The sequence below is a fragment of the Salmo trutta genome, chromosome 27 (genome assembly GCF_901001165.1).
Source record: "Salmo trutta chromosome 27, fSalTru1.1, whole genome shotgun sequence".
Classification (NCBI taxonomy): Eukaryota; Metazoa; Chordata; class Actinopteri; order Salmoniformes; family Salmonidae; genus Salmo; species Salmo trutta.
The window spans coordinates 45019853-45037352 of record NC_042983.1 but is presented as its reverse complement, the minus strand read 5'-3'; the positions used below and the strand labels follow the sequence as shown (position 1 = coordinate 45037352).

The window sequence follows — 17500 nt, the reverse complement described above, 5'->3', positions numbered from 1 at the left end:
CTGACATGCACTGTCAACTGTGGGACCTTATATAGACAGGTGTGTGCCTTTCCAAATCATGTCCAATTAATTGAATTTACCACAGGTGGACTCCAGTCAAGTTGTAGAAACATCTCAAGGATGATCAATGGAAACAGGATGCACCTGAGCTCAATTTTTTTGTCTCATAGCAATGGGTATGAATCCTTATGTAAATAAAATTTCTGTTTTGAATGTTTTATAAATTAGCAAACTTTTTTTTTTAAAAAGCTGTTTTTAGTTTGTCATTATGGGGTATTGTGTGTAGATTTCAGAGTATTTTTTAATCAATGTTAGATTAAGGCTGTAACGTAACAAAATGTGGAAAAAGTAAAGGGGTCTGAATGCTTTCCGAAGGCCCTGTATCTTCTATAGATGTTTTGTCAAACCATCTCAGTAGTCTTTTTTTCTAAATTAAAGACGTGATATCTGCATATTGCTCCACCATTTCCTAGTTGGTAAAATTATAATAAATTTGCTTAATTTCCGTTTATGGCCAAACAAGCAAGTACTGCGTAGAGAGTCATTGAACCATCTATACCGCTGTGAAATATCTTTTCCATAACCAAAAATATTGTATACTGAACAAAAATTGAAACGCAACATGTAAAGTCTTGGTCCTATGTTTTAGGAGCTGAAATAAAGTACCCCAGAAATTTTCCATACGCACAAAAAAGCGTCTTTTTCTCAAATTGTGTGCACACATTTGTTTACATTCCTGTTAGTGAGCATTTCTCATTTGCCAAGATAATCCTCTCTGTCTTACCTCCTGTAGTACAGGTATAACAGGTGGGTTCCTCTCTGTCTTACCTCCTGTAGTACAGGTATAACAGGTGGGTTCCTCTCTGTCTTACCTCCTGTAGTACAGGTATAACAGGTGGGTTCCTCTCTGTCTTACCTCCTGTAGTACAGGTATAACAGGTGGGTTCCTCTCTGTCTTACCTCCTGTAGTACAGGTATAACAGGTGGGCTCCTCTCTGTCTTACCTCCTGTAGTACAGGTATAACAGGTGGGCTCCTCTCTGTCTTACCTCCTGTAGTACAGGTATAACAGGTGGGTTCCTCTCTGTCTTACCTCCTGTAGTACAGGTATAACAGGTGGGTTCCTCTCTGTCTTACCTCCTGTAGTACAGGTATAACAGGTGGGTTCCTCTCTGTCTTACCTCCTGTAGTACAGGTATAACAGGTGGGTTCCTCTCTGTCTTACCTCCTGTAGTACAGGTATAACAGGTGGGTTCCTCTCTCTCTTACCTCCTGTAGTACAGGTATAACAGGTGGGCTCCTCTCTGTCTTACCTCCTGTAGTACAGGTATAACAGGTGGGTTCCTCTCTGTCTTACCTCCTGTAGTACAGGTATAACAGGTGGGTTCCTCTCTGTCTTACCTCCTGTAATACAGGTATAACAGGTGGGCTCCTCTCTGTCTTACCTCCTGTAGTACAGGTATAACAGGTGGGTTCCTGTCTGTCTTACCTCCTGTAGTACAGGTATAACAGGTGGGTTCCTCTCTGTCTTACCTCCTGTAGTACAGGTATAACAGGTGGGCTCCTCTCTGTCTTACCTCCTGTAGTACAGGTATAACAGGCGGGTTCCTCTCTGTCTTACCTCCTGTAGTACAGGTATAACAGGCGGGTTCCTATCTGTCTTACCTCCTGTAGTACAGGTATAACAGGCGGGTTCCTCTCTGTCTTACCTCCTGTAGTACAGGTATAACAGGTGGGTTCCTCTGTCTCACCTCCTGTAGTACAGGTATAACAGGTGGGTTCCTCTGTCTTACCTCCTGTAGTACAGGTATAACAGGTGGGTTCCTCTGTCTTACCTCCTGTAGTACAGGTATAACAGGTGGGTTCCTCTCTGTCTTACCTCCTGTAGTACAGGTATAACAGGTGGGTTCCTCTCTGTCTTACCTCCTGTAGTACAGGTATAACAGGTGGGTGCCTCTCTGTCTTACCTCCTGTAGTACAGGTATAACAGGTGGGTGCCTCTCTGTCTTACCTCCTGTAGTACAGGTATAACAGGTGGGCTCCTCTCTGTCTTACCTCCTGTAGTACAGGTATAACAGGTGGGTTCCTCTGTCTTACCTCCTGTAGTACAGGTATAACAGGTGGGTTCCTCTCTGTCTTACCTCCTGTAGTACAGGTATAACAGGTGGGTTCCTCTCTGTCTTACCTCCTGTAGTACAGGTATAACAGGTGGGCTCCTCTCTGTCTTACCTCCTGTAGTACAGGTATAACAGGTGGGCTCCTCTCTGTCTTACCTCCTGTAGTACAGGTATAACAGGTGGGTTCCTGTCTGTCTTACCTCCTGTAGTACAGGTATAACAGGTGGGCTCCTCTGTTGCAGGTAGAACAGCACCATCAGGGTGAAGCCATAGGACGACAGACTGCCTCGAGACGCATCACCGATATCACACAACTAGACCAGGGGACAACATAGATATTAAAACATCCCCTTTAACTAGACCAGGGGACAACATAGATACTAAAACATCCCCTTTAACTAGACCAGGGGACAACATAGATATTAAAACATCCCCTTTAACTAGACCAGGGGACAACAAAGATATTAAAACATCCCCTTTAACTAGACCAGGAGACAACATAGATACTAAAACATCCCCTTTATATCATCCCTGATCATCTAGACCAGGGCAGACAGACTCATTGAATTATCATCAGAAGCTTCTAGTTCCTAACGTGCTGCTCCATCAGCGTGTAATTCCTAACGTGCTGCTCCATCAGTGTGTAGTGCCTAACGTGCTGCTCCATCAGCGTGTAGTGCCTAACGTGCTGCTCCATCAGCATGTAGTGCCTAACGTGCTGCTCCATCAGCGTGTAGTGCCTAACGTGCTGCTCCATCAGCGTGTAGTGCCTAACGTGCTGCTCCATCAGTGTGTAGTGCCTAACGTGCTGCTCCATCAGCGTGTAGTTCCTAACGTGCTGCTCCATCAGCGTGTAGTGCCTAACGTGCTGCTCCATCAGCGTGTAGTGCCTAACGTGCTGCTCCATCAGCGTGTAGTGCCTAACGTGCTGCTCCATCAGCGCGTAGTGCCTAACGTGCTGCTCCATCAGCGCGTAGTGCCTAACGTGCTGCTCCATCAGCGCGTAGTTCCTAACGTGCTGCTCCATCAGCGTGTAGTTCCTAACGTGCTGCTCCATCAGCGTGTAGTGCCTAACGTGCTGCTCCATCAGCGTGTAGTGCCTAACGTGCTGCTCCATCAGCGTGTAGTGCCTAACGTGCTGCTCCATCAGCGTGTAGTGCCTAACGTGCTGCTCCATCAGCGTGTAGTGCCTAACGTGCTGCTCCATCAGCGTGTAGTGCCTAACGTGCTGCTCCATCAGCGTGTAGTGCCTAACGTGCTGCTCCATCAGCGTGTAGTGCCTAACGTGCTGCTCCATCAGCGTGTAGTGCCTAACGTGCTGCTCCGTCAGCGTGTAGTGCCTAACGTGCTGCTCCATCAGCGTGTAGTGCCTAACGTGCTGCTCCGTCAGCGTGTAGTGCCTAACGTGCTGCTCCGTCAGCGTGTAGTGCCTAACGTGCTGCTCCGTCAGCGTGTAGTTCCTAACGTGCTGCTCCGTCAGCGTGTAGTGCCTAACGTGCTGCTCCGTCAGCGTGTAGTGCCTAACGTGCTGCTCCGTCAGCGTGTAGTTCCTAACGTGCTGCTCCGTCAGCGTGTAGTTCCTAACGTGCTGCTCCGTCAGCGTGTAGTTCCTAACGTGCTGCTCCATCAGCGTGTAGTTCCTAACGTGCTGCTCCATCAGCGTGTAGTTCCTAACGTGCTGCTCCATCAGCGTGTAGTTCCTAACGTGCTGCTCCATCAGCGTGTAGTTCCTAACGTGCTGCTCCATCAGCGTGTAGTTCCTAACGTGCTGCTCCATCAGCGTGTAGTGCCTAACGTGCTGCTCCATCAGTGTGTAGTTCCTAACGTGCTGCTCCATCAGCGTGTAGTTCCTAACGTGCTGCTCCATCAGCGTGTAGTGCCTAACGTGCCTAACGTGCTGCTCCATCAGCGTGTAGTTCCTAACGTGCTGCTCCATCAGTGTGTAGTGCCTAACGTGCTGCTCCATCAGTGTGTAGTGCCTAACGTGCCTAACGTGCTGCTCCATCAGTGTGTAGTGCCTAACGTGCTGCTCCATCAGCATGTAGTTCCTAACGTGCTGCTCCATCAGCGTGTAGTTCCTAACGTGCTGCTCCATCAGCGTGTAGTGCCTAACGTGCTGCTCCATCAGTGTGTAGTGCCTAACGTGCTGCTCCATCAGTGTGTAGTGCCTAACGTGCTGCTCCATCAGCGTGTAGTTCCTAACGTGCTGCTCCATCAGCGTGTAGTTCCTAACGTGCTGCTCCATCAGCGTGTAGTTCCTAACGTGCTGCTCCATCAGCGTTGTGTAGTTCCTAACGTGCTGCTCCATCAGCGTTGTGTAGTTCCTAACGTGCTGCTCCATCAGCGTTGTGTAATTCCTAACGTGCTGCTCCATCAGCGTGTAGTGCCTAACGTGCTGCTCCATCAGTGTGTAGTTCCTAACGTGCTGCTCCATCAGTGTGTAGTTCCTAACGTGCTGCTCCATCAGCGTGTAGTTCCTAACGTGCTGCTCCATCAGCGTGTAGTGCCTAACGTGCCTAACGTGCTGCTCCATCAGCGTGTAGTTCCTAACGTGCTGCTCCATCAGTGTGTAGTGCCTAACGTGCTGCTCCATCAGTGTGTAGTGCCTAACGTGCCTAACGTGCTGCTCCATCAGTGTGTAGTTCCTAACGTGCTGCTCCATCAGCGTGTAGTTCCTAACGTGCTGCTCCATCAGCGTGTAGTGCCTAACGTGCCTAACGTGCTGCTCCATCAGCGTGTAGTTCCTAACGTGCTGCTCCATCAGTGTGTAGTGCCTAACGTGCTGCTCCATCAGTGTGTAGTGCCTAACGTGCCTAACGTGCTGCTCCATCAGTGTGTAGTGCCTAACGTGCTGCTCCATCAGTGTGTAGTGCCTAACGTGCTGCTCCATCAGTGTGTAGTTCCTAACGTGCTGCTCCATCAGTGTGTAGTTCCTAACGTGCTGCTCCATCAGCGTGTAGTTCCTAACGTGCTGCTCCATCAGCGTGTAGTTCCTAACGTGCTGCTCCATCAGTGTGTAGTGCCTAACGTGCTGCTCCATCAGCGTGTAGTGCCTAACGTGCTGATCCATCAGTGTGTAGTTCCTAACGTGCTGCTCCATCAGCGTGTAGTTCCTAACGTGCTGCTCCATCAGCGTGTAGTGCCTAACGTGCTGCTCCATCAGCGTGTAGTTCCTAACGTGCTGCTCCATCAGCGTGTAGTTCCTAACGTGCTGCTCCATCAGTGTGTAGTGCCTAACGTGCTGCTCCATCAGTGTGTAGTGCCTAACGTGCCTAACGTGCTGCTCCATCAGTGTGTAGTGCCTAACGTGCTGCTCCATCAGCGTGTAGTTCCTAACGTGCTGCTCCATCAGCGTTGTGTAGTGCCTAACGTGCTGCTCCATCAGTGTGTAGTGCCTAACGTGCTGCTCCATCAGTGTGTAGTGCCTAACGTGCTGCTCCATCAGTGTGTAGTTCCTAACGTGCTGCTCCATCAGCGTGTAGTGCCTAATGTGCTGCTCCATCAGTGTGTAGTTCCTAACGTGCTGCTCCATCAGTGTGTAGTTCCTAACGTGCTGCTCCATCAGTGTGTAGTTCCTAACGTGCTGCTCCATCAGTGTGTAGTTCCTAACGTGCTGCTCCATCAGCGTGTAGTTCCTAACGTGCTGCTCCATCAGCGTGTAGTGCCTAACGTGCTGCTTCATCAGCGTTGTGTAGTTCCTAACGTGCTGCTCCATCAGCGTTGTGTAGTTCCTAACGTGCTGCTCCATCAGCGTTGTGTAGTGCCTAACATGCTGCTCCATCAGCGTGATGGACTCACCTTGGCCAAGACCTTCATGACGTAGCACAGCACCTTGACCCGAGGGTCGATGGCAGCGTACGACGCCAACAGCCTCGTGTTGTGCAAAGCCAGCGTGTTGTAGAGGGATATGTCTCCCTCCAGGCCCGTTCTGACGTGGTAGAACTTGACGATGGGGACTTTAGCTGTCGTGATGGGAAGGATGTTTCTCAGACCTGGGACAGTAGATACAGCATTATCACAGGGTCCAGACACTGACCCATATTCTACATTATCACAGGGTCGTGCCCAGACACCGACCAATATTCTACATTATCACAGGGTCCAGACACCGACCCATATTCTACATTATCACAGGGTCCAGACAACGACCCATATTCTACATTATCACAGGGTCGTGCCCAGACACCGACCAATATTCTACATTATCACAGGGTCCAGACACCGACCCATATTCTACATTATCACAGGGTCCTGACACCGACCCATATTCTACATTATCACAGGGTCCAGACACCGACCCATATTCTACATTATCACAGGGTCCAGACACCGACCCATATTCTACATTATCACAGGGTCCTGACACCGACCCATATTCTACATTATCACAGGGTCCAGACACCGACCAATATTCTCCATTATCACAGGGTCTAGACACTGACCTGGGTGTTTCCTCAGCAGTCTGGCCAGAGACTCTATGATGCTGATACAGTCCAGACCCTGCAGGAGACAAGAAAGGATTTGGTTCAAAACAGAGATTTCAGAAGAGGTGTGTTTCTGGGATTCATTTAACGGTTTATCGATATAGAGAGAACAGCTGTTTTGATAAGAGAGAGAAGAACGAGAAGAGAAAAGCAGAGACGGGGGACAAGACAGACAGAAAGAGAATTACTTCAGTGGTCTCCTGTCCGTCCAGCACCATGCAGATGTCCAGGTCACTCTGCTTGAAGCCGAAGCCGTTCTTAGACGAACCAAACAGCCTCAGGCTGGCACCTTGTCAATCAATCAATCAATCAATCAATCAATCAATCAATCAATCAATCAATCAACCAAACAGTTAAAGTATGGAACCTGTCAATCACAAGAAATAACCCACATAGATCCCCTGAGCATCTGTATCAGGTGTGGTGTCTCACCTGTGACCTGTCTTTTGACGAAGTTCTCAAGGTCCAGTAGGATGTGTTCTCTCACTCCCACCTCCACCTCATCTGGAGCAAAGTCTCCTGGGAAATTACAATAATAAACAGTCAATTCTTTGAAATATAAAATTAAACATATTTCAAGTAACTAAATGTGGAATGGTACATACTATACAGAATAGAGGTCGACCGATTCATTCGGAACGGCCGATTAATCAGGGCCGATTTCAAGTTTTCATAACAATCGGTAATCGGCATTTTGGGATGCCGATTATGGCCGATTACATTGCAATCCACGAGGGGAACGCATGGCAGGCTGACTACCTGTTACGCGAGGGCAGCAAGAAGCCAAGGTAAGTTGCTAGCTAGCATTAAACTTCTCTTATAAAAATCAATCAATCTTAACATAATCACTATTTAACTACACACGATTGATGATATTACTAGTTTACTAACTTGTCCTGCGTTGCATATAATCAATGCGGTGCCTGTTAATTGATCATTGAATCATAAATCACCCGTTTGGCAAAGTGGGCTAACAAGAGCATTCGCCAAAAAAAAAGCACAATGTACCTAACCATAAACATCAACGCCTTTCTTAATAAAATCAATACACAAGTATATATTTTTAAACCTGCATATTTAGTTAATATTGCCTGCTAACATGAATTTCTTTAAACTAGGGAAGTTGTGTCACTTCTCTTGTAGCAGAGTTAGGGTATATGCAGCAGTTTGGGCCGCCTGGCTCGTTGCGAACTGTGTGAAGTCCATTTATTCCTAACAAAGACCGTCATTAATTTGCCAGATTTGTACATAATTATGACATAACATTGAAGGTTGTATAGTGTAACAGGAATATTTAGACTTATGGATGCCACCCGTTAGATAAAATACGGAACGGTTTCGTATTTCACTGAAAGAATAAACATTTTGTTTTCTAAATGATAGTTTCTGGATTTGACCATATTAATGACCTAAGGCTCGTATTTCTGTGTTTATTATATTATAATTAAGTCTATGATTTGATATTTGATAGATCAGTCTGACTGAGCGGTGGTAGGCAGCAGCAGGCTCGTAAGCATTCATTCAAACAGCACTTTACTGCGTTTGCCAGCAGCTCTAAGCAATGCTTGTAGCACAGCGCTGTTTATGACTTCAAGCCTATCAACTCCTGAGATTAGGCTGGCAATACTAAAGTGCCTATAAGAACAATAGTCAAAGGTAAATGAAATACAAATGGTATAGAGAGAAATAGTCCTATAATAACTACAACCTAAAACATCTTAACTGGGAATACTGAAGACTCATGTTAAAAGGAACCACCAGCTTTCATAACAATCGGACGATTAAATCGGTAGTGGCTTTTTTTGGCAATCCGATAATCGGTATCGGCGTTGAAAAATCATAATCGGTCGACCTCTAATACAGAATGTACAGATCATTTGATGAACAGGTAACACAGACAGGCAGACTTACAGTAGGACTGCTGGCAGACAGACAGGCAGACTTACGGTAGGAATGCAGACAGACAGGCAGACAGACAGGCAGACAGACAGTAGGACTGCTGGCAGACAGACAGGCAGACTTACAGTAGGACTGCTGGCAGACAGACAGGCAGACTTACAGTAGGACTGCTGGTAGACAGACAGGCAGACAGACAGGCAGACAGACAGTAGGACTGCTGGCAGACAGACAGGCAGACTTACAGTAGGACTGCTGGCAGACAGACAGGCAGACTTACGGTAGGAATGCAGACAGACAGGCAGACAGACAGGCAGACAGACAGTAGGACTGCTGGCAGACAGACAGGCAGACTTACAGTAGGACTGCTGGCAGACAGACAGGCAGACTTACAGTAGGACTGCTGGCAGACAGACAGGCAGACTTACGGTAGGAATGCAGACAGACAGGCAGACTTACAGTAGGACTGCTGGCAGACAGACAGGCAGACTTACAGTAGGACTGCTGGCAGACAGACAGGCAGACTTACAGTAGGACTGCTGGCAGACAGACAGGCAGACTTACAGTAGGACTGCTGGCAGACAGGCAGACTTACAGTAGGACTGCTGGCAGACAGACAGGCAGACTTACAGTAGGACTGCTGGCAGACAGACAGGCAGACTTACAGTAGGACTGCTGGCAGACAGACAGGCAGACTTACGGTAGGACTGCAGACAGACAGACAGGCAGACTTACGGTAGCACTGCAGACAGACAGGCAGACTTACGGTAGGACTGCTGGCAGACAGAAAGGCAGGCAGACTTACGGTAGGACTGCAGACAGACTTACGGTAGGACTGCTGGCAGACAGACAGACAGGCAGACTTACGGTAGGACTGCAGACAGACAGGCAGGCAGACAGACTTACGGTAGCACTGCAGACAGACAGGCAGGCAGACAGACTTACGGTAGCACTGCAGACAGACAGGCAGGCAGACAGACTTACGGTAGCACTGCAGACAGACAGGCAGACTTACGGTAGGACTGCAGACAGACAGGCAGACTTACGGTAGGACTGCAGACAGACAGGCAGACTTACGGTAGGACTGCTGGCAGACAGACAGGCAGGCAGACTTACGGTAGGACTGCAGACAGACAGGCAGGCAGGCAGACTTACGGTAGGACTGCTGGCAGACAGACAGACAGGCAGACTTACGGTAGGACTGCAGACAGACAGACAGACAGACAGACAGACAGACTTACGGTAGCACTGCAGACAGACAGGCAGACAGACAGACTTACGGTAGCACTGCAGACAGACAGACAGACTTACGGTAGGACTGCTGGCAGACAGACAGGCAGACTTACGGTAGCACTGCAGACAGACGGAGTTGAGTGTTTTGAGGAAGGCAGGTGTCATGGGAGGGAGAGGGGCGAGCTGAACCCTCTGGAAGTCTTCAGGACAGTCCTTCTTTAGATGGCCGTCACGTTTACACACACTACACACCACTGTGTGGGACTGACACACACACACACACACACACACACACACAGACAGACAGACAGACAGACAGACAGACAGACAGACAGACAGACAGACAGACAGACAGACAGACAGACACGGTTAGCGTGTGTGTGTAGCAAATCATAACAGTTTCAGACTTTGTAAGAACTTGATAATAAAATGTGTGTATAGCTTGGTGTGATCACGTGGTCATATTTACCCTGCCGCGGGTGAAAGCCTGTCTGGTAAACCCATAGCAGAGAACGCTGGCCCCCTCGTTCCTGTCGTCTGGTAATGCCTGCTTGGGCGGGTCCTCTGGTACCTCATCCTCCTCATCCAACGACCCTGGAGTGTCTCGGTCTGGCCCCTCCTCGTCGGAGAGAAGCTCCTCTCCCGAGATCTCGTCCAATGGGAACAGGTCTTCGTCCTCTGTGGTCACACTGTCTAGGTGTGGTCTGGGATATACTTCATCTTCCTCTTCAGACAGGCTGTTCTTCCCCAAGTCCCCCTTTTCTTTCTCTTGATCGGACTCTGAAGGGCTCTCCTCCTCTTCCTCCATACAGTCAGAATCCTGTTGAACATCATCCTCTACTTTCTCCTTATTGGCTGCCTGGGATTCCAGGATGACACCGCTCAACCCTGATTGAACGAGGCCAACGTCACTCTGACCCTTCTGTCCAGGCCCTGGCTTGTGATTGGCTCCTTGCTGCTCTGTTGTCTTGTGGTTGGCTGAGGGGAGCCTGAGAGGCAGGGCGAAGTACTTGTAGGTAGATTTGAGGCAGTGAAGAATGTACTCGTACATCTTTTGGCTGTTCAACGTACGAGCCACGTTCCTCTTTATCACAAACGGATCTAAACACACATAACTTCATTAAAATCATAAACTCGTGTCAAAATCATAATTTGTGTGTATCTGTGTCATGATTTACTAAACAACTGTTTCCTTTCACAAAGTCTACCTGGCAACAACAGCTTACACAGGTCTGGTATAAACTGTTTCCCTTCACAAAGTCTACCTGGCAACAACAGCTTACACAGGTCTGGTATAAACTGTTTCCCTTCACAAAGTCTACCTGGCAACAACAGCTTACACAGGTCTGGTATAAACTGTTTCCCTTCACAAAGTCTACCTGGCAACAGCTTACACAGGTCTGGTATAAACAACTGTTTCCTTTCACAAAGTCTACCTGGCAACAACAGCTTACACAGGTCTGGTATAAACTGTTTCCCTTCACAAAGTCTACCTGGCAACAGCTTACACAGGTCTGGTATAAACAACTGTTTCCCTTCACAAAGTCTACCTGGCAACAACAGCTTACACAGGTCTGGTATAAACTGTTTCCCTTCACAAAGTCTACCTGGCAACAGCTTACACAGGTCTGGTATAAACTGTTTCCCTTCACAAAGTCTACCTGGCAACAGCTTACACAGGTCTGGTATAAACAACTGTTTCCCTTCACAAAGTCTACCTGGCAACAGCTTACACAGGTCTGGTATAAACAACTGTTTCCCTTCACAAAGTCTACCTGGCAACAGCAGCTTACACAGGTCTGGTATTCAAAGTGAAAAATAGGGGACCTTAATCCGGTTAACCTAAAGCTCCCTGAAGAATACGAGATTATTCCTGGTTAGATTTCTCTCAGGTTTTTTTACCTGCCATATGAGTTCTGTTATACTCACAGACATCATTCAAACAGGTTTTAGAAAATTCAGAGTGTTTTCTATCCAAATCTACTAATAATATGCATATTCTAGGTCCTGGGCCCGAGTAGTATGCCGTTTAATTTGGGTACGTTTTTCATCCGGCCGTGAAAATACTGCCCCCTACCCTAGAGAAGTTATCCGCCGGTTATCCGACTCCACGGACCACGTAAGACAGCTTCCCCGACGCTAAAAACATGTTAGGAAGTGGAGTCTGATTGGTTAGAGAGGAGGAGGACGGTGAAGGTTGTTTCATACCCTCCACAGCAATGCGTTTTTTGGGCCAGTCTTTGTCCTCCCGTGATAGGACGAGGCTGGTACGCACGCTGATGACACGCTCCGCCATGTCGAACGTCAGCGAATAGAAACGCAGCATCTCCACCCACAGAAGACCCACCGCTGGAGGAGAGACAGAGCTCGGGAACACCAGAGGAGCCTGGAGAGAGAAACACACACAATCAGAGTACACTTACAACATGTTGAGCACCCACAGGGTACAGCCCTCCCCCCAAGCCCCAGGGTAGAGTCCCCTCCCCCCAAGCCCCAGGGTAGAGTCCCCTCCCCCCAAGCCCCAGGGTAGAGTCCCCTCCCCCCAAGCCCCAGGGTAGAGTCCCCTCCCCCAAGCCCCAGGGTAGAGTCCCCTCCCCCAAGCCCCAGGGTAGAGTCCCGTCCCCCAAGCCCCAGGGTAGAGTCCACACCCCCAAGCCCCAGGGTAGAGTCCCCTCCCCCAAGCCCCAGGGTAGAGTCCCCTCCCCCCAAGCCCCAGGGTAGAGTCCCCTCCCCCCAAGCCCCAGGGTAGAGTCCCCTCCCCCCAAGCCCCAGGGTAGAGTCCCCTCCCCCCAAGCCCCAGGGTAGAGTCCCCTCCCTCCAAGCCCCAGGGTAGAGTCCCCTCCCCCAAGCCCCAGGGTAGAGTCCCCTCCCCCAAGCCCCAGGGTAGAGTCCCCTCCCCCAAGCCCCAGGGTAGAGTCCCCTCCCCCCAAGCCCCAGGGTAGAGTCCCCTCCCCCAAGCCCCAGGGTAGAGTCCCCTCCCCCCAAGCCCCAGGGTAGAGTCCCCTCCCCCCAAGCCCCAGGGTAGAGTCCCCTCCCCCCAAGCCCCAGGGTAGAGTCCCCTCCCCCCAAGCCCCAGGGTAGAGTCCCCTCCCCCCAAGCCCCAGGGTAGAGTCCCCTCCCCTCCCCCCAAGCCCCAGGGTAGAGTCCCCTCCCCCAAGCCCCAGGGTAGAGTCCCCTCCCCCAAGCCCCAGGGTAGAGTCCCCTCCCCCCAAGCCCCAGGGTAGAGTCCCCTCCCCCCAAGCCCCAGGGTAGAGTCCCCTCCCCCCAAGCCCCAGGGTAGAGTCCCCTCCCCCCAAGCCCCAGGGTAGAGTCCCCTCCCCCCAAGCCCCAGGGTAGAGTCCCCTCCCACAAGCCCCAGGGTAGAGTCCCCTCCCCCAAGCCCCAGGGTAGAGTCCCCTCCCCCAAGCCCCAGGGTAGAGTCCCCTCCCCCAAGCCCCAGGGTAGAGTCCCCTCCCCCCAAGCCCCAGGGTAGAGTCCCCTCCCCCAAGCCCCAGGGTACAGCCCTCCCCCAAGACCCAGGGTAGAGTCCCCTCCCCCCAAGCCCCAGGGTAGAGTCCCCTCCCCCAAGCCCCAGGGTAGAGTCCCCTCCCCCAAGCCCCAGGGTAGAGTCCCCTCCCCCAAGCCCCAGGGTAGAGTCCCCTCCCCCAAGCCCCAGGGTAGAGTCCCCTCCCCCAAGCCCCAGGGTAGAGTCCCCTCACCCCAAGCCCCAGGGTACAGCCCTCCCCCCAAGCCCCAGGGTAGAGTCCCAGGGTATAGTTACCTTGCCCTCCCTGCAGATGGTTTCTGGGGGTGAGGATGAGGAGGATTCCTTAGAGACGGGAGAGTAACCCCAGTGAACACACCCATCTTCCATGTAGGTCAGACTGAAGTCATTCAGCCTTCTGATGGAGAACTGTTTTATCAGACAGAGAGGAGGTAGGGTTAGACCCAGTACAGCCTGCTGCTGATGAACTGTTTTATCAGACAGAGAGGAGGTAGGGTTAGACCCAGTACAGCCTGCTGCTGATGAACTGTTTTATCAGACAGAGAGGAGGTAGGGTTAGACCCAGTACAGCCTGCTGCTGATGAACTGTTTTATCAGACAGAGAGGAGGTAGGGTTAGACCCAGTACAGCCTGCTGCTGATGAACTGTTTTATCAGACAGAGAGGAGGTAGGGTTAGACCCAGTACAGCCTGCTGCTGATGAACTGTTTTATCAGACAGAGAGGAGGTAGGGTTAGACCCAGTACAGCCTGCTGCTGATGAACTGTTTTATCAGACAGAGAGGAGGTAGGGTTAGACCCAGTACAGCCTGCTGCTGATGAACTGTTTTATCAGACAGAGAGGAGGTAGGGTTAGACCCAGTACAGCCTGCTGCTGATGAACTGTTTTATCAGACAGAGAGGAGGTAGGGTTAGACCCAGTACAGCCTGCTGCTGATGAACTGTTTTATCAGACAGAGAGGAGGTAGGGTTAGACCCAGTACAGCCTGCTGCTGATGAACTGTTTTATCAGACAGAGAGGAGGTAGGGTTAGACCCAGTACAGCCTGCTGCTGATGAACTGTTTTATCAGACAGAGAGGAGGTAGGGTTAGACCCAGTACAGCCTGCTGCTGATGAAGTGTTTTATCAGACAGAGAGGAGGTAGGGTTAGACCCAGTACAGCCTGCTGCTGATGAAGTGTTTTATCAGACAGAGAGGAGGTAGGGTTAGACCCAGTACAGCCTGCTGCTGATGAACTGTTTTATCAGACAGAGAGGAGGTAGGGTTAGACCCAGTACAGCCTGCTGCTGATGAAGTGTTTTATCAGACAGAGAGGAGGTAGGGTTAGACCCAGTACAGCCTGCTGCTGATGAACTGTTTTATCAGACAGAGAGGAGGTAGGGTTAGACCCAGTACAGCCTGCTGCTGATGAACTGTTTTATCAGACAGAGAGGAGGTAGGGTTAGACCCAGTACAGCCTGCTGCTGATGAACTGTTTTATCAGACAGAGAGGAGGTAGGGTTAGACCCAGTACAGCCTGCTGCTGATGAACTGTTTTATCAGACAGAGAGGAGGTAGGGTTAGACCCAGTACAGCCTGCTGCTGATGAACTGTTTTATCAGACAGAGAGGAGGTAGGGTTAGACCCAGTACAGCCTGCTGCTGATGAACTGTTTTATCAGACAGAGAGGAGGTAGGGTTAGACCCAGTACAGCCTGCTGCTGATGAACTGTTTTATCAGACAGAGAGGAGGTAGGGTTAGACCCAGTACAGCCTGCTGCTGATGAAGTGTTTTATCAGACAGAGAGGAGGTAGGGTTAGACCCAGTACAGCCTGCTGCTGATGAAGTGTTTTATCAGACAGAGAGGAGGTAGGGTTAGACCCAGTACAGCCTGCTGCTGATGAAGTGTTTTATCAGACAGAGAGGAGGTAGGGTTAGACCCAGTACAGCCTGCTGCTGATGAAGTGTTTTATCAGACAGAGAGGAGGTAGGGTTAGACCCAGTACAGCCTGCTGCTGATGAAGTGTTTTATCAGACAGAGAGGAGGTAGGGTTAGACCCAGTACAGCCTGCTGCTGATGAAGTGTTTTATCAGACAGAGAGGAGGTAGGGTTAGACCCAGTACAGCCTGCTGCTGATGAAGTGTTTTATCAGACAGAGAGGAGGTAGGGTTAGACCCAGTACAGCCTGCTGCTGATGAAGTGTTTTATCAGACAGAGAGGAGGTAGGGTTAGACCCAGTACAGCCTGCTGCTGATGAAGTGTTTTATCAGACAGAGAGGAGGTAGGGTTAGACCCAGTACAGCCTGCTGCTGATGAAGTGTTTTATCAGACAGAGAGGAGGTAGGGTTAGACCCAGTACAGCCTGCTGCTGATGAAGTGTTTTATCAGACAGAGAGGAGGTAGGGTTAGACCCAGTACAGCCTGCTGCTGATGAAGTGTTTTATCAGACAGAGAGGAGGTAGGGTTAGACCCAGTACAGCCTGCTGCTGATGAACTGTTTTATCAGACAGAGAGGAGGTAGGGTTAGACCCAGTACAGCCTGCTGCTGATGAACTGTTTTATCAGACAGAGAGGAGGTAGGGTTAGACCCAGTACAGCCTGCTGCTGATGAACTGTTTTATCAGACAGAGAGGAGGTAGGGTTAGACCCAGTACAGCCTGCTGCTGATGAACTGTTTTATCAGACAGAGAGGAGGTAGGGTTAGACCCAGTACAGCCTGCTGCTGATGAACTGTTTTATCAGACAGAGAGGAGGTAGGGTTAGACCCAGTACAGCCTGCTGCTGATGAACTGTTTTATCAGACAGAGAGGAGGTAGGGTTAGACCCAGTACAGCCTGCTGCTGATGAACTGTTTTATCAGACAGAGAGGAGGTAGGGTTAGACCCAGTACAGCCTGCTGCTGATGAACTGTTTTATCAGACAGAGAGGAGGTAGGGTTAGACCCAGTACAGCCTGCTGCTGATGAACTGTTTTATCAGACAGAGAGGAGGTAGGGTTAGACCCAGTACAGCCTGCTGCTGATGAACTGTTTTATCAGACAGAGAGGAGGTAGGGTTAGACCCAGTACAGCCTGCTGCTGATGAACTGTTTTATCAGACAGAGAGGAGGTAGGGTTAGACCCAGTACAGCCTGCTGCTGATGAACTGTTTTATCAGACAGAGAGGAGGTAGGGTTAGACCCAGTACAGCCTGCTGCTGATGAACTGTTTTATCAGACAGAGAGGAGGTAGGGTTAGACCCAGTACAGCCTGCTGCTGATGAACTGTTTTATCAGACAGAGAGGAGGTAGGGTTAGACCCAGTACAGCCTGCTGCTGATGAACTGTTTTATCAGACAGAGAGGAGGTAGGGTTAGACCCAGTACAGCCTGCTGCTGATGAACTGTTTTATCAGACAGAGAGGAGGTAGGGTTAGACCCAGTACAGCCTGCTGCTGATGAACTGTTTTATCAGACAGAGAGGAGGTAGGGTTAGACCCAGTACAGCCTGCTGCTGATGAACTGTTTTATCAGACAGAGAGGAGGTAGGGTTAGACCCAGTACAGCCTGCTGCTGATGAACTGTTTTATCAGACAGAGAGGAGGTAGGGTTAGACCCAGTACAGCCTGCTGCTGATGAACTGTTTTATCAGACAGAGAGGAGGTAGGGTTAGACCCAGTACAGCCTGCTGCTGATGAACTGTTTTATCAGACAGAGAGGAGGTAGGGTTAGACCCAGTACAGCCTGCTGCTGATGAACTGTTTTATCAGACAGAGAGGAGGTAGGGTTAGACCCAGTACAGCCTGCTGCTGATGAACTGTTTTATCAGACAGAGAGGAGGTAGGGTTAGACCCAGTACAGCCTGCTGCTGATGAACTGTTTTATCAGACAGAGAGGAGGTAGGGTTAGACCCAGTACAGCCTGCTGCTGATGAACTGTTTTATCAGACAGAGAGGAGGTAGGGTTAGACCCAGTACAGCCTGCTGCTGATGAACTGTTTTATCAGACAGAGAGGAGGTAGGGTTAGACCCAGTACAGCCTGCTGCTGATGAACTGTTTTATCAGACAGAGAGGAGGTAGGGTTAGACCCAGTACAGCCTGCTGCTGATGAACTGTTTTATCAGACAGAGAGGAGGTAGGGTTAGACCCAGTACAGCCTGCTGCTGATGAACTGTTTTATCAGACAGAGAGGAGGTAGGGTTAGACCCAGTACAGCCTGCTGCTGATGAACTGTTTTATCAGACAGAGAGGAGGTAGGGTTAGACCCAGTACAGCCTGCTGCTGATGAACTGTTTTATCAGACAGAGAGGAGGTAGGGTTAGACCCAGTACAG

The 17500-nt window shown here is 50.0% G+C and overlaps 1 protein-coding gene and 1 long non-coding RNA gene across 4 annotated transcripts in view; both read right to left on the bottom strand.

Moving 5' to 3' along the window:
* The window catches only part of LOC115165058 (terminal uridylyltransferase 7), a 44719-nt gene that overhangs the window by 18004 nt on the left and 9215 nt on the right, over positions 1-17500 (bottom strand). For all 3 annotated transcript variants that reach the window (XM_029718092.1, XM_029718090.1, XM_029718091.1), the window contains exons 12-20: positions 13490-13621; positions 11938-12115; positions 10199-10830; positions 9843-9993; positions 7033-7119; positions 6789-6889; positions 6559-6616; positions 5915-6108; positions 2317-2430 (exon numbers count right to left, since the gene is read on the bottom strand). In XM_029718092.1, coding sequence (XP_029573952.1) covers positions 2317-2430; positions 5915-6108; positions 6559-6616; positions 6789-6889; positions 7033-7119; positions 9843-9993; positions 10199-10830; positions 11938-12115; positions 13490-13621 — 1647 coding nt within the window. The remainder of the gene's footprint in view (positions 1-2316; positions 2431-5914; positions 6109-6558; positions 6617-6788; positions 6890-7032; positions 7120-9842; positions 9994-10198; positions 10831-11937; positions 12116-13489; positions 13622-17500) is intronic.
* LOC115165063 (uncharacterized) lies at positions 10923-11657 on the bottom strand. Its single transcript, XR_003870060.1, has 2 exons — positions 11505-11657; positions 10923-11279 (listed from the first exon to the last, which is right to left on the bottom strand). It is a non-coding gene; the product is annotated as an uncharacterized LOC115165063 (long non-coding RNA).